This window comes from Geotrypetes seraphini, chromosome 2, assembly GCF_902459505.1.
Source record: "Geotrypetes seraphini chromosome 2, aGeoSer1.1, whole genome shotgun sequence".
Classification (NCBI taxonomy): Eukaryota; Metazoa; Chordata; class Amphibia; order Gymnophiona; family Dermophiidae; genus Geotrypetes; species Geotrypetes seraphini.
In genome coordinates this window covers 70,554,665-70,570,361 of record NC_047085.1, presented here as the reverse complement: position 1 = coordinate 70,570,361, position 15,697 = coordinate 70,554,665, and the positions used below count along the sequence as shown (strand labels likewise).

Below are 15,697 nucleotides of genomic sequence, written 5' to 3'. Positions count from 1 at the left end.
CCCGTAGTAACATGTGGAGGGACATTTTCAATAGGACATCTTGGAGGCGAGGAGGATGGCAGTTTGAATGCAGAGCTCCTCTCCCTGGACAATCTGCCTGCTTTTAAATATCAGCAGCAGTGGGAGATCAATTGCTTTTACACCTAAGCAGCAACGGGACCAACCCACCAAAAACCCACAGTCCCGGTTCTGCAAAAATATGAGCTCCACCCTCCCTGCAGTTCGCTAGGAAAATCAACTGCTTTTACACCTAAGCAGCAGCAGGACCAGCCACCACTACCAAGAGCCCTTTGCCCCGATCCAGCCAGGCATGTGAGCTCCTCCCTCTGCAGTCCATTGGAGAGATCAATCTACCTGCTTTTAAATATCAGCAACAGTGGGAAATCAACTGCTTTTACACCTCAGCAGCAGCGGAACTATCCGCAACTACCAAGAGCCCACAGACCCGATCCAGCCAAGAGTGTGAGCTCCACCTCCCCCTGCAGTCCACTAGGAAGATCAACTGTTTTTTACACCTAAGCAGCAACAGGATCAGCCACCACTACCGAGAGCCCTTTGCCCTGATCCAGCCAAACAAGTAAGCTCTTCCCCCAGCATTCCGTTGGAAAAATCAATATGATTGCTTTTAAATATCATCAGAAGTAGGAGATCAACTGCTTTTACACCTAAGCAGCACCAAGACCAGCCGCCACTATCGAGAGCTTTTGTCTCAATCCAGCCAGACGTGTATGCTCTTCACCATACAATTTGTTGGAGAGATCAATCTGCCTGCTTTTAAATATCAGCAGCATTGGGAAAACAACTGCTTTTACACCTAAGCAGCAGCGGGTCCATCCGCAACCACCAAGAACCCACAGACCCGAACCTGCCAGGAATGTGAGATCCGCCCCCCCCTACAATCCGATAAGAAGATCAACTGTTTTTACACCTAAGCAGCAATAGGACCAGCCGCCACTACCGGGAACCCTTTGCCACGATCCAGCCAGACATATAAGATCTTCCCCCAGCATTCCATTGGATAGATCAATCTACCTGCTTTTAAATATCAGCAGCAGTGGGAGAACAACTGCTTTTACACCTAAGCAGCATTGGGACCAACCGCAACTACCAAGAGCCCATAGACCAGATCATGACAGGAGTGTGAGCTCCACACCTCCTGCAGTCCGCTAGGAAGATCAACTGCTTTAACACCTAAGTAGCAGCAAGACCAGCTGCCTATAATAGGAGCCCTTGCCCCGATCCAACCAGGCATGTGAGCTCCTCCCCCTATATCCCGTTTAAGAGATCAATCTACCTGCTTTAAATATCAGCAGCAGTAGAAAAACAACTGCTTTTACATACAAGCAGCAGCGAGACCTACCACAACCACCAAGAGCCCACAGACCCAATCCTGCCAGGAGTGTGAACTCCTCCCCCTGCAGTCCATTGGAGAGATCAATCTGCCTGCTTTTAAATATCGTCAAAAAAGGCTTACAGGGACATATATATACACTAGTCAGTGAAGTAACTGTGATAAATAAATAGGAAACTGACTATAGTAATGAATACCAGTGGTGAGAGAGCAAATGCCGTCTGAAAAATGCTCAGAAAAAGTGAAACTCTAAAGGGGGGTGGATACCTCCCCTTGGTAAAAGAGTTTACCATCCAATCATTGCATTTACTTTATGAAACATCACTCTCAAACCGTTGGTAAAAACTTCAATTTGTGTACAAAAAAATTTACTTAGTCGACAAAAAATTGTTCAAAAGTTGTTATACATAGAAAATCTCTTGCTAGGAAATCTCTTGCTTAATACAGAGAACCATGCACTTATCTGTGCAGACTTTAAAGACTGTAGGTGTAAGGGCTCTGGGGTCTCAACGTGGCCCCGTTTCGATAAACTGCTTCAGGAGACCCAATACAATACTGCACACTGGTATAAATGATATCTTCCCAAGAGATGATCTGAAAAATACAACAAAAATTATATCAGCCACAGCGCAAAAACTTTTATATGATGCGCTGAGGGTAAACTATACTACTTCTCGGCAGCCTAGGAGCAAGGAAGAAGCACTAAAAAACTTACGTACCGTTTGTCAAAACTGAAGGATCCAAACGACGGAGACCGCTCACATCCTCACCAATTTTATACTACAGTGAGGAGGAGGGGTGACCTCCGACGGAACGTAATGACGTCAGAAAAATGATGACGTCAAAGGTTAATGTCTGAAATGAAACACTGTCATTGTAAATAAAGAACTGTTGAAAAAACTGTTGACAAAACAGGGAAAAAACACATGGAAGAAACACTCCAATTCACAGGAACGCCACCCACTCAATCTCATTATTTAGTCCACTGGGGTGGAGCGTATTGAGCTCGAAGATCCACTTCTGTTCCTTACGCCAGAGGAGATTGGGTATATCACCCCCTCTAGTAGTGATAACTGTATCGAGTACTGAAAATCTCAAACTGGAAATATCATGTCGCTGTTGTATCCAATGTTGTACAAGGGGAGCTTCTTGTATGCCAGAGTTTATCCTGCTAATGTGCTCACCTATCCTGGTCTTAACACTGCGCACTGTACAGCCCACATACCTTAATCCACAGGGACATTGTATTATATACACAACTTGTTTTGTGTTGCAATCTGAAGCTGTATGACTGAATTTTCTTTTGGTGACCAAGTTCATGTGCTGTAAGGGAACGCTGTACTGGCACATTTTACAGTGCCCACATGGATGATGCCCACTCGTGTCAATGGAAGTATCCTGAGAAGGGTGTTTGAACTGGGAATGAACCAGCTTTTGCTTTAAATTTTGGTTTCTTGAGAATGCAAATCGGGGGGGTTCCTGAAACTCTGGATGGTATTGCATAACGTACCAATGCTGTTTGATAGTATGTTTGATATGAAATGCCAGTTGTGAGTAAGGTAAAACACATACTAAAGAGTGATCATCGCTTTTGGGTTGTGATTCTAACAATAAAGAACGGTTAGCATACAAACCCCTCTTGTATGCTTTCTTAATCACAGAGACGGGATAACCCTTTTCTTCAAACCTGGCTTTCATGGCTTCTGCTTTAACGATATAATCCTGTGTGGAAGTACACAGTCTACGGAGCCTCAAGAATTGACCTGCTGGGATATTATCCCTTAAATGCTTCGGATGAAAACTCTCATATTGGAGAAGATTGTTACGATCGGTAGGCTTTCGGTAAATGCTTGTTTGAAAACTCCCATTACTCAACTGAATATTAATGTCCAGAAAAGGTACTTGATGATAATCTTTATGTAAGGTAAACTGTAAATTAACGTCACAGCTATTCAACCATCCTAAAAATTGATCCAATTCTTCTGCTGTGCCTGTCCATATACCAAGGATATCATCTATATACCGTTTCCAAAATGTCAAATGTTGCCAATAAATTGAGGGATACAAAAAATTTTTTTCAAATCTGGATACATAGAGGCAGGCGATAGATGGAGCCATTTTGGCTCCCATGGCGGTTCCTTTAATCTGTTTGTAAAACACTTCGCCAAACTTGGTCACCAAAAGAAAATTCAGTCATACAGCTTCAGATTGCAACACAAAACAAGTTGTGTATATAATACAATGTCCCTGTGGATTAAGGTATGTGGGCTGTACAGTGCGCAGTGTTAAGACCAGGATAGGTGAGCACATTAGCAGGATAAACTCTGGCATACAAGAAGCTCCCCTTGTACAACATTGGATACAACAGCGACATGATATTTCCAGTTTGAGATTTTCAGTACTCGATACAGTTATCACTACTAGAGGGGGTGATATACCCAATCTCCTCTGGCGTAAGGAACAGAAGTGGATCTTCGAGCTCAATACGCTCCACCCCAGTGGACTAAATAATGAGATTGAGTGGGTGGCGTTCCTGTGAATTGGAGTGTTTCTTCCATGTGTTTTTTCCCTGTTTTGTCAACAGTTTTTTCAACAGTTCTTTATTTACAATGACAGTGTTTCATTTCAGACATTAACCTTTGACGTCATCATTTTTCTGACGTCATTACGTTCCGTCGGAGGTCACCCCTCCTCCTCACTGTAGTATAAAATTGGTGAGGATGTGAGCGGTCTCCGTCGTTTGGATCCTTCAGTTTTGACAAACGGTACGTAAGTTTTTTAGTGCTTCTTCCTTGCTCCTAGGCTGCCGAGAAGTAGTATAGTTTACCCTCAGCGCATCATATAAAAGTTTTTGCGCTGTGGCTGATATAATTTTTGTTGTATTTTTCAGATCATCTCTTGGGAAGATATCATTTATACCAGTGTGCAGTATTGTATTGGGTCTCCTGAAGCAGTTTATCGAAACGGGGCCACGTTGAGACCCCAGAGCCCTTACACCTACAGTCTTTAAAGTCTGCACAGATAAGTGCATGGTTCTCTGTATTAAGCAAGAGATTTCCTAGCAAGAGATTTTCTATGTATAACAACTTTTGAACAATTTTTTGTCGACTAAGTAAATTTTTTTGTACACAAATTGAAGTTTTTACCAACGGTTTGAGAGTGATGTTTCATAAAGTAAATGTAATGATTGGATGGTAAACTCTTTTACCAAGGGGAGGTATCCACCCCCCTTTAGAGTTTCACTTTTTCTGAGCATTTTTCAGACGGCATTTGCTCTCTCACCACTGGTATTCATTACTATAGTCAGTTTCCTATTTATTTATGCTTTTAAATATCAGCAGCAGTGGAGATCAACTGCTTTTACACCTAAGCAGCAACGAGACCAGCCACAACCACCGAGAGCACACAGACCCGATACTACTAAGAGTGTTAACTCTTCCCCCCCTGCAATCCGCTACGAAGATCGACTGTTGGCTCCGGGTGGCTTTCCCACAGAGGAGAGAATCCTGCATTCGCCGTGGGCCTCATCTGGGGCAGCCTCCTTGGAGCGGCTGGGGCATGGGCAGTGTGTCTGGGAGGGAATGCATGGATGGGAGAACATCTCAGGGGAGGAGACATAGGCATCCTGGGACTGTCGGCCAAGTCTCTTCCCTGAAGAAGCCCTTTCTGGAAACATCAATCGCTCCTCCTAAACTTACTTGCTCCACTTCATCACTTCATCATGCTTCTATTCCTTTCTCTCTTCTACCTTCCAAAGTATTTAGATCAATGCTGTCTTGTTAAAATGTTTATTTTATTTTTATTTTTCCTCTAACTCTACTTTTCACTTCTCTATTACCCTCCAGGTACTTTAGTTAGATTGTGAGCCTTCGGGACAGTAAGGGAATTTTTCAAGTACCTTTCTTATTTCTAATCTTAATGTATATTTTCTGTAAACCGCTTAGAACCTAACGGATGTAGCGGTATATAAGAAATAAATTACATTACATTACATTACATCTAAGTACGACTTTGAATGCTTCCTGCAAGATGTCCAAAGTCAGAGGTGGAGAAACGGCCGATTTTGATACTGGCAACACTGCAAGATGTCCAAATTTTTTATTGCCTACTTAGACATCTTCGTTGCCAGGACAACCATAGAAACATAGAAACATAGAAAGATGACGGCAGAAAAGGGCCATAGCCCATCAAGTCTGCCCACTCTACTAACCCACCCCGATAAGTCTAGATGTTAGTGATTCGTGCTATGTAGGGATCCCACGTACATGTCCCATTTACTTTTAAAGTCAAGCACGCCGGTGGCCTCGACCACCTGCACCGGAAGCTTATTCCAGTGATCTACCACCCTTTCCGTGAAAAAATACTTCCTGGTGTCACTACTAAACTTCCCTCCTCTGAGTTTAAGCGGATGCCCTCTTGTGGTCGAGGGTCCCCTGGGCAAGAGGATGACATCTTCCACCTCGACCCGTCCTGTGATGTATTTAAATGTCTCAATCATGTCCCCTCTCTCCCTGCGTTCCTCTAGAGTGTAGAGCCGCAGTCTGCTCAGTCTCTCTTCGTATGAGAGACCCTTGAACCCCAAGATCATCCTAGTGGCCATCCGCTGAACCGACTCGATTCTAATCACGTCTTTACGGTAATGTGGCCTCCAGAACTGCACACAGTACTCCAGATGAGGTCTCACCATGGTCCTGTACAGCGGCATTATGACTTCTGGTTTCCGACTGACGAAACTTCTTTTGATACATCCCATCATTTGCCTTGCCTTGGATGTGGCCTTCTCTACCTGCTTGGCAGCCTTCATGTCTGCACTGATGATTACTCCCAAATCTCGTTCTGCTGAGGTCGTGGATAATGTTTCTCCATTTAGGGTGTAAGTTCTGCACGGATTTCTGCTACCGAGGTGCATGACCTTACATTTCATAGCATTGAAGCCTAGCTGCCATGTCGAGGACCAGTTTTCCAACGTACGAAGGTCCTGTGTCATACTATCCTGTAAAAAGCTTTCACTTACTATGTTGCACAGTTTTGCATCGTCGGCGAATAACGTTGCTTTACCCTGTAGCCCTTGTGTCAAGTCCCTTATGAATATGTTAAAAAGGAGAGGACCCAGGACCGAGCCCTGCGGCACTCCGCTGGTTACCTCTGATGTTTCAGAAAGGGTACCATTGACCATTACCCTCTGAAGTCTACCACTCAGCCAATCATTGACCCATGCGGTTATCGTCTCGCCCAACCCCATTGATTTCATCTTATTTAGTAGCCTGCGGTGTGGGACGCTGTCAAAAGCTTTGCTGAAATCCAAATATACTATGTCCAGAGACTCTCCTGAGTCCAACTTTCCTGTTACCCAATCAAAGAAGCTGATGAGGTTGGATTGACACGACCTACCCTTAGTGAATCCATGTTGATTAGGATCCCTAAGATTCCCCTCATCCAAGATCGTGTCCAACTTACGTTTAATTAGTGTTTCCATGATTTTACATACTATCGATGTGAGACTCACTGGTTGGTAATTCGCAGCCTCTGCCCTGCAACCCTTTTTATGCAGAGGAACAACATTCGCTGTTTTCCAATCCTGGGGGACCCTCCCCTTCTTTAGGGAGAGATTGAAGAGCATGGCTAACGGTTCCGCCAGGACCTCACACAGCTCTCTGAGCACTCTTGGGTGCAATTCGTCTGGACCCATAGCTTTGCTCACCTGGAGTCTTGACAATTCGCTGTAGACATCAGCTGGTGTGAACTCAAAATTCTGAAATCGGTCTTCCGCGCTTGACATTGCTTCCAGATGTGGCCCTTGCCCTGGTGCCTCGCAGGTAAAAACCGAGCAGAAGTATTCATTCAGTAGTTTGGCTTTATCGGAATCTGTTTCCGCGTAATTCCCGTCCGGTGTTCTGAGGCGTGTTATTCCATTTGTGTTTTTTTTTCCTGTCGCTAATGTACCTGAAGAAGGATTTGTCCCCTTTCTTAATGTTCTTTGCTAGAGTTTCTTCCACTGCAAGCTTGGCCTCCCTGACTGCTGTTTTGACTGCTGCAGACCCGGCCCTATATTCAGTGTTAGCTTCACTTATTCCCGTACGTTTGTATGAAAGATATGCTCTTTTTTTCTCCTTGACGAGGTGCGAGACCTCTTCAGTGAACCATCGGGGTTTTTTGTTTCTTTGTTGTTTATGTACCAATTTTATGTAGCGGATAGTTGCCTCTTGTAGGGTCAATTTCAGGTTTGACCACATGGCTTCCACATTATCAGTTGCTTTTTGATCCTGCAGCGTCTGCTGGACGAAATCTCCCATACGTGCGAAATTAGTGCCCCGGAAATTGAGTACCCTCGTTTTGGTTTGTGATTTAGGGAAACCTTTCCTGAGGTTGAACCATACCATGTTATGGTCACTGGTAGCTAGCGTTTCTCCCACTGAGACCTCCGAGACACTCTCGCCGTTTGTAAGTATGAGGTCTAGGATGGCCTCGGCCCTAGTGGGCTCTAGTACCATTTGTTTGAGCTGTACTCCCATCATGGACGTCAAAATCCTCCTGCTACCACAAGTTGTTGCTGATAGTGTGTTCCAGTCTACATCGGGCATGTTGAAGTCCCCTAGCAGAACAGCGTCCCCCCGTAGAGTAATATTTTCAATGTCTTCAATCAATTCGTTATCCTTGTCCTCTGTTTGTTTTGGAGGTCTGTATACCACACCAAGGTACAAGCACTTTTCTCCACCTCTGGCTAGGTTGACCCAGATGGATTCCCCGGTGTACTTAACATCTGTGATCCTGGTTACCCTGATGTTCTCTTTGATGTAAATTGCTACCCCTCCTCCTAGCTTACCCTTCCTGTCTTGTCGAAGCAGGTTGTATCCTGGTATAGTTGTATCCCACCCATGGGAGTCCGTGAACCATGTTTCTGATATTGCCACCACATCTAGGTTGGCATTCACAATTTCTGTTTCCAGTTCTAGAAATTTATTCCCTAAACTATGTGCGTTGACATACATAGCTCTCCACTCTGTGCGTTTATTACACCTTTGTACAGAGATTCCTATCTGACTCAGAGTGTTTCCTAGTGAACCTTTAGCAGTGAGGGTACTTACCTCGGACTTAGAAGCGCAGTTTTGAATCACCACATCAGGATTGATTCTTACTGCACTGGTATATAAGTGGGTACCCTCCCCCGACTTACCTAGTTTAAAGCCCTCCGAAGTAGGCGGGCTAAACGGTGTCCGAAGATGTTCTTACCTCTGCTGGTCAGGTGAAGTCCGTCTGGTCCCTGGAGTCCCTGTAGTGCCTCTCCATGATGTAGGAATCCGAAGTTCATTTCTCGGCACCATCGTTGTAGCCATTCGTTTGTCTTCAGGATGCGTTCGTCTCTGTCCCTTCCCTTGCCCCTAACAGGAAGAATAGAGGAGAATACTACCTGTGATCCTGACTGCTTCAGCTTATCTCCCAGAGCTCCGAAGTCTCTAGCTATGTCCTCCGGCACATTCCTGGCAGTGTCATTAGTTCCGACGTGGATAAGCAGCATGGGAAAGTGGTCCCGGGGGCTGAGAAGTCTATCAAGTCTGGCGGTCACGTCCCGTATTCTGGCTCCTGGCAGGCAGCAGACCTCCCTCGACTGCATATCCGGTCTGCATATTGGTCCCTCGGTGCCTCTCAGCATGGAATCCCCGATGACTATTACTCTGCGCTTCTTTTGGGGGGGTCGATCTGTTGTGGCCGGAGATGGGGTCATTTGTTGAACGTTGGTAGGCTCTTCCTGCTTCACGTCGATAGTCCCTTCTTGCAAGACCTGAAATCTGTTCTTCAGGTTGAGTTGTGGAGTTGAAGTGGAGCTACCCTGGTAAGAGAAAGAATAAGAAGGTGAAGAAATTGTAGATGGGGGGGGGAGTTCTCCTACGTTTACCTGTGGAGGAGGTCACTAACTGCCAGGAGTCAGTGTCTCCAGCCATCTCCTGGATTCCGACAGTTGGACTCGGCGTCGACGGCCCTGGTGTCTCAGTGAGGGACCTGTCACGGGTCTGTTCGGTGATGTGGGACAGCTCCTGCACTAATCCATCGATGTAGGCCTCGTCATCTCTAATGTCTCTCAGGCGTTTCACCTCCTCCCTGAGGCTCTGTAATTCCTGCATGATGATGTCTTCCTGTTGGACGACCTCCTCTGTTTGTGTAGAGGCCGTATTGAACTGCCGCGGGATGGCCTCGGTCTGCACGGAGACCTCCTTCCCCGGTGTTTCGTTCTCCTCCGTCTGTGTGTAGGCTGAGGTCACCTCCCGGATCACCTCTGTGTAGGGAATGCCAATCTTGCTTGCAGTCTTCACACTTCTTGTGCGCCCTGCCATACTTAAGTAATGTGTGTGATCTGCCTGCAACTGAGTAAATGAGAAAGATTGATTAAAGTCAATGAATATGTGAGAGAGAACAAGTGAAAGATAATAGATGAGAGAGAGTAAGTGAGAGATAGAGATAGTATGTTAGGGTAGGGCGTCTGATGGATAGAGTGAAATATAGGATGTCAGAGAGGTCTAAGCAGTAGAGTGCAGTAGAGTGCTTAGGATGTCCAACTTTGCTCACCATTTTTGATCACAAAAACGTTTAAGTTCAAAACGTCCAAATCCAGACCATTTGGCCTTGGGGGGGGGGGGGGGGGACAGCATTGTAATGTACTGGCCATATAGACAGAGCAGTGGAGCACCTTAGAGGGCATAGCTGTGAACGTCACATAAATGGTGCCAAAAGTACATCTCACCATAACCCCCTTAGAATGTATGGTGAGCCCTCAAAAACTCACCAAAAACCTACTATACCCACCTGTCTACCACCCTAATTCCCCTTATAGCTACAGGCAGCATCCATATGACAGTATAGCAAGATTTGAGTGGATTGTGATAGGCTCACATTTTCCACCATAATTGTCATGGTTAAAGTGGCTTATGGGCCTGGGTCCTCCTCTCTATGGCTCACTATCCCACTCACTTGTCTACTTAAGATACCTGTGTGATGCTCTACTAGAATTTCCCATACTAGGTGCTACTGTTCTACAGAAAGGTATGTACTGTTTAATTCAGATTTTTGAGGGGTAGGAGATGTACCAGTGACCTCTGGGGAATATCCTTGGCACTTAGATGCTTTTAAAACAGGTCTAACTCATAACATCTAAGTTCTGTCAAGGACGTCTTGGGAAAGGTTTGATAATTGCAGCAAGATGCTTAATAATAATAATAATAATTTTATTCTTATATACCACCAAAGCCATAGTAGTTCAAGGCGGTTCACAATAAGAGGAGCTGGACAATCAGCGAAGATAGGTACAAGAAGGTATTAAAGTACATGCAGCGGAAACAGGAAAAAGAGAGCAGGAGTCTGCTGCAAACAATCAGCGAGTGGGGCACTGGACAGACATCAATTCCAGTAGGCCAAGAGCAGAGAGGAAATGAGAGAACGTGGTAAAAATCATATGGAGTAAAGCGATAGGGCAAAGGAAGCAATTAGGATACAAATCGGTTGAACAAGTTTGTTTTTACTAGTTTTCTAAAGCTTAAATAGGAGGAAACGTGCGTTATTAGGATGCTCAGCCAGTTGTTCATTTGGCCTGCTTGGAAAGCAAGTGTTCTGTCTAGGTATCTTTTGTATCGGCAGGCCTTTATTGTTGGATCGGTGAACATATGCACTCTGCGTGTAGGTCTGCTGGGGCAGTCCAAGTTGAAATGTGCAACCAGGTATGTGGGGGCCAAGCCAAGTATAGATTTAAAACAAAGACAGGCAAATTTGAACAAGACTCTTGCCTCCAGGGGCAGCCAATTAAGTTTCTGGTAATAGGGGGTTATGTGATCCCATTTTTTAATGTCAAAAATCAGTTGGACGGCTGAGTTTTGGATGATTCGGAGTCTTTGAATAGTTTTCTTGAGAGATCCCAGATAAATGATGTTGCAGTAGTCGAGTAAGTTTAGTATGGAGGCTTGCACCACTAAACGGAATGAGGTTGCATCAAAGTACTTTCTGACGGTTCTTAGTTTCCATAGAGTCGAGAAGCCTTTTTTAATCAATAGCTCTGTGTGCGCTTCAAGATTAAGGTGATGGTCCAGGGTAACTCCCAGAATTTTTATGGAGTTGACAATAGGATAGACTTGACCATTCAAGGAAATTGAAGAGTCTTTGAGTTTGTAATTCGGGCTCGCTAGGAAGAATTTGGTTTTTTCTGAGTTGAGTTTCAGTTTGAATTGGGCCATCCCATTGATCGATTTGCTTTAATATGAATGCCAGGTGGCTCTTTGTTTCAGGGGATAGGTTTGTTAGGGAAAAAACTAAAGTGATGTCATCTGCATAAATGTAAAATTTGACTTTTAGGCTTTGCAGTAAGTTCCCCATAGGGGCTAAGTAGATGTTAAATAGTGTAGGGGAAAGAGGGGAACCTTGTGTGACTCCAAATGAGTTGACCCAGCAGTAGGAATGATCATTGTCACTGTAAACTTGGTATGAGCGTTCCTTAAAAACCCTGGAACCATTTTAGGACATTACCCGAAAGGCCAATTGACTCCAGACATTCGAGTAGGATGTCATGATCGACTAGGTCGAAAGCATTACTTAAGTCGAATTGCAGGACCAGAGCACTTGTACCCTGACGGAATAATCTGTGGAGGGAATCTAGTAGAGAGGCAATAACTGTTTCCTTGCTAAACTCCAGACGAAAACCTGATTGGACTGTATGTTGTAGAGATTGTTGACTAGTTTAAAAAGATTTCTGGTGTTGTTGTTTGGTGAATCGATTTTTTGTGCGTAGAAATTAATGCGTTTTTCTGTAATTAGATTTTTGTAATCTTTTAATTTTTGTCTCCAGTTTGCTCTCTCCTTACTGTCACCTGATTTCAACCATTGTCTCTCTAGTTTTCGTAATTTCCGTTTCATTGTTCCTAGCTCAGCGTCGAACCAACCTTCCAGATCTTTGTTTCTCATTTTTCTTGATTTGATGGGGGCCATTTTGTTTAATATTTGCGTGCTCGTGTTGGTCCAAGAATCTAACGAGAAGGAGTTGGGGTCGGGGTTAGATGTGATGTCGTAATGTGACCAGAATTCCACAGGGTTTACCAAGCCTCTAGTGGCTATTGTTTTTTTAATCCTTTTTTCCGCCTTGGGTTTGGATGGGGAAGGACTTGTTTGCCAGTTGAACTGGAAGTTACATAATGTAAGCATGCCTAAAGCACATCTTCAACACTTACTTTTGGATGCACAGTGGCTAGGACACCTTGAAAGATGTCCAGAAAAAAGATTTAGAAAATCAGCACATGGTCAACCTGACGATTAGAACATCCAAGTTCTGATTTATGCCATTTATTTGACATCTTAGTGTTTTGAAAATGCCCTTAATAACGTAGTAAATGACAGCAGATAAAAACCTAATAGTCTATCCAGTCTGCCCAACAGTCACTCTCATTATTAATTCATGATTAAATTGTCTGCCTTTGGCATTTATGGGTCAATAACTGGTTGAGTGGAAGGCGACAGAGAGTAGTGATCAATGGAGATTGTTCTGAGGAAAGGGATGTTACCAGTGGTGTGCCTCAAGGTTCTGTTCTTGGGCCTGTTCTTTTTAACATTTTTATAAACGATATTGCTGAAGGGCTGTCAGGTAATATTTGTCTCTTTAAAAATGATACTTCAGGCCACTAAATTCACCACATTGAGATTTTGATTATTAAGCTCAACAATCATGATAGATTAACCTCCCCAAACAATCCTATAAATTCATTTACCAAAATAACAAAGTAACATGTTTAAGGGCATTTTTCATTAGACGTTCAAGTCCAATTTTGGATGTTTCCCACAAGATGTCTAAATCCAGAGGTGGAGAAATGGCCACTTTTGAAACTGGCAACACTGCAAGATGTGCAAATTTTTTTTGAAAATCACCTATCTAGATGTCTTGACCACCAGGACATCCAACCTTAGGACGTTCAACTTTGTTTGCCATTTTCGACCACAAAAACATCTAAATTCAAAACATCCAAATCTAGAGTATTTGTATGTAGGGGGCAGTGTGTGTGTGTAGTGAGCAATGTAATGAACTGGTAACATTGACATGCCAATAGAACAGTGGGCACCTTAGAGGGGACTGCTGTAAACTTCACATAAAGGGTGTCAGAAGTACATCACACCATAACCCCCTTATAATGAATGTGAGCCCTCCAAAATAGCCCCCAAAACCTACTTTATCCACCTTTCTACCACCCCAATAGCCCTTATGGCTGTAGTTAGCACCTATATGGCAGTATATTAGCATTTTGATGGGCTCATACTTTCCACCATAAATGTTATGGTTAGAGAAACTTATGAGCCCGGGTCTGTCTCTCTATGGCTCACTAGCCCACTCACCAAGCAACTTAAGACACCGGTGTGATGCTCTACTAAGATTTCCCATACTAGGTGCTGCTGTTCTACAGACAGGTTTGACAGTGTTTCATTTAGATTTATTGGGGGGTAGGACTGGGTCAGTGATCCCTGGGGGAAATCCTTGGCACTTAGATGCTTTTAAAACAAGTCTAATTCAGAGTGTCTAAGTTTTCTCCAGGACGTCTTGGAAAAGATTCAATTATTGCCACAAGACGTCCAAGTCTAAGCATGCCCAGAGCTCACCCAGATCATGCCTTCAGTATGCCCTCCTTTAGTTTTGGACACACTACGGCCAGGATGCACCTTGAAAGACATTCAGAAAAACTGTTTTGTAAATTGGCACTTGGACAACCTAGCGATTATGACGTCCAATTGCCAAAATATGCTGTTTTTGGGCGTCTTAGTGTTTTGAAAATGCCCCTAGTAGTACATAGTAAATGACAGCAGATAAAGATATAACAGTCCATCCACTTTGTCCAACTCATTATTAATTCATGATTAAATTGTCTTTCTTTAGCACTTATGGGTCATAGACCGTAGAAGTCCACCTGGCACTGTCCTTAGATTCTAACTACTAGAGTTGCTGTTGAAGCACACTCCAGCCTATCCAAACCATCTTATTATTTGCAGGGCACATTTCATAAAAGTATGCCTGGCACTGTCCTCGCATCCAAATTACTGGAGTTTCTGTCAAAGCCCTCTCCAGCCCAACCTAAACTGAATTGTCATATATCATATCATGGGAGACAGGCTGTGGAAGTCTGACCAGTACCTGCCTTGGTTCTTCACAGCTGGAGTTGCTATCTAAGCACCACTCAACACAAACACAATGCAACATATTTAAGTTTTGCTTTTTATACCATTCATTTTCTAATTAGAGATTAGGCTATTCCAAAAGTGCTTGTTCTCTGAGCAAGTAAAGTACATGCTCATTGATCTTTGAGTTTATGTGGCTATCAGGAGCTATTGTTTATATCTCACTGTATTGCTCTTTCATTCCCTCAGAAACTGCTGTCCTTACCACCTGCCTAGTCTACTTAATAGTTGAGCTGGCTCTACATACTAGATGGAACTTTTGGCCCTCTCTGGTTGTCGTTTTTGTGTTTGCATGTGAAGCAGACCTGAATAGAAAGTAAAATTGCAGATTTATTACCAAAGACTAACATTTGCAGAACTGAAACTTAGTTAACCAAGAATCTGGTGTTAGAATTTGTTGTGTTATGATACTTCTAAACAATTAACTCAGTCAACTACTTTTGTGTAGATCTCCAACTTATACAATTTTACAATTGGTTGGAATGAGAACATTTATTGTGAATTGAGTTTGGATAAATACTGTCATTTATGTGCATCATAGTCTGTTGTCCACTGTTACCGTATTCAGGTGAGATTGAAGAATCGATGGTAGCTAAGATACTCAGTGAAATAATAAATGAAAATGCTGAAACAAAAGAAGAGGAAATGGGAGAAGCTGTGGATACTGCCGTGATGGAGATAGGTATGCTGATAGAAGAAGCAACTTCCCTGATAAACTTTGCATAATGAAGAGTAATGTGGAGCTGCAGAGTGAAGGCACTTGTAGATGAGTAGAAGAAGCATGGACTATATGTTGAGAAGAGAGCTACATAGATGTAATAACACTAAAGATTGATAAACCATACAACTGCATTTTGAACAATCAGTAGGAAGGATAGATGCTTATTGGAAATAAGAGAAAATACACACTTTGGAAGTGTGTTTAGAAAGGAAGGAAAAAGTTTGGTGGTTATAAATAAAGAAATTACTTATTTTAGCAATGGCTTGGATGTATAAAAAAAAGATGATCCCAAAGAAGATATTGTAGATGAGAAGAAAGAAAGGGGGATAATATAGATAGGCATCTCAAATGTTTAAAATGGAAGGGAACTTTTATAAAATTCTATAATAAGTGTGTCGATCTAAGACTCCAAGGGATAAACACCAGGGCAACAA

General features: G+C 43.4%; 1 protein-coding gene across 9 annotated transcripts in view; it reads left to right on the top strand.

Moving 5' to 3' along the window:
- The window catches only part of LOC117355504 (A-kinase anchor protein 5-like), a 114,055-nt gene that overhangs the window by 41,780 nt on the left and 56,578 nt on the right, over positions 1-15,697 (top strand). For 7 of the 9 annotated variants that reach the window (XM_033934173.1, XM_033934177.1, XM_033934174.1 and 4 more), the window contains one exon: positions 15,111-15,224. The exons of the other annotated variants lie outside the window; for them this stretch is intronic. In XM_033934173.1, the coding sequence (XP_033790064.1) occupies positions 15,111-15,224 (114 nt within the window). The remainder of the gene's footprint in view (positions 1-15,110; positions 15,225-15,697) is intronic. 9 annotated transcript variants of the gene reach the window in all.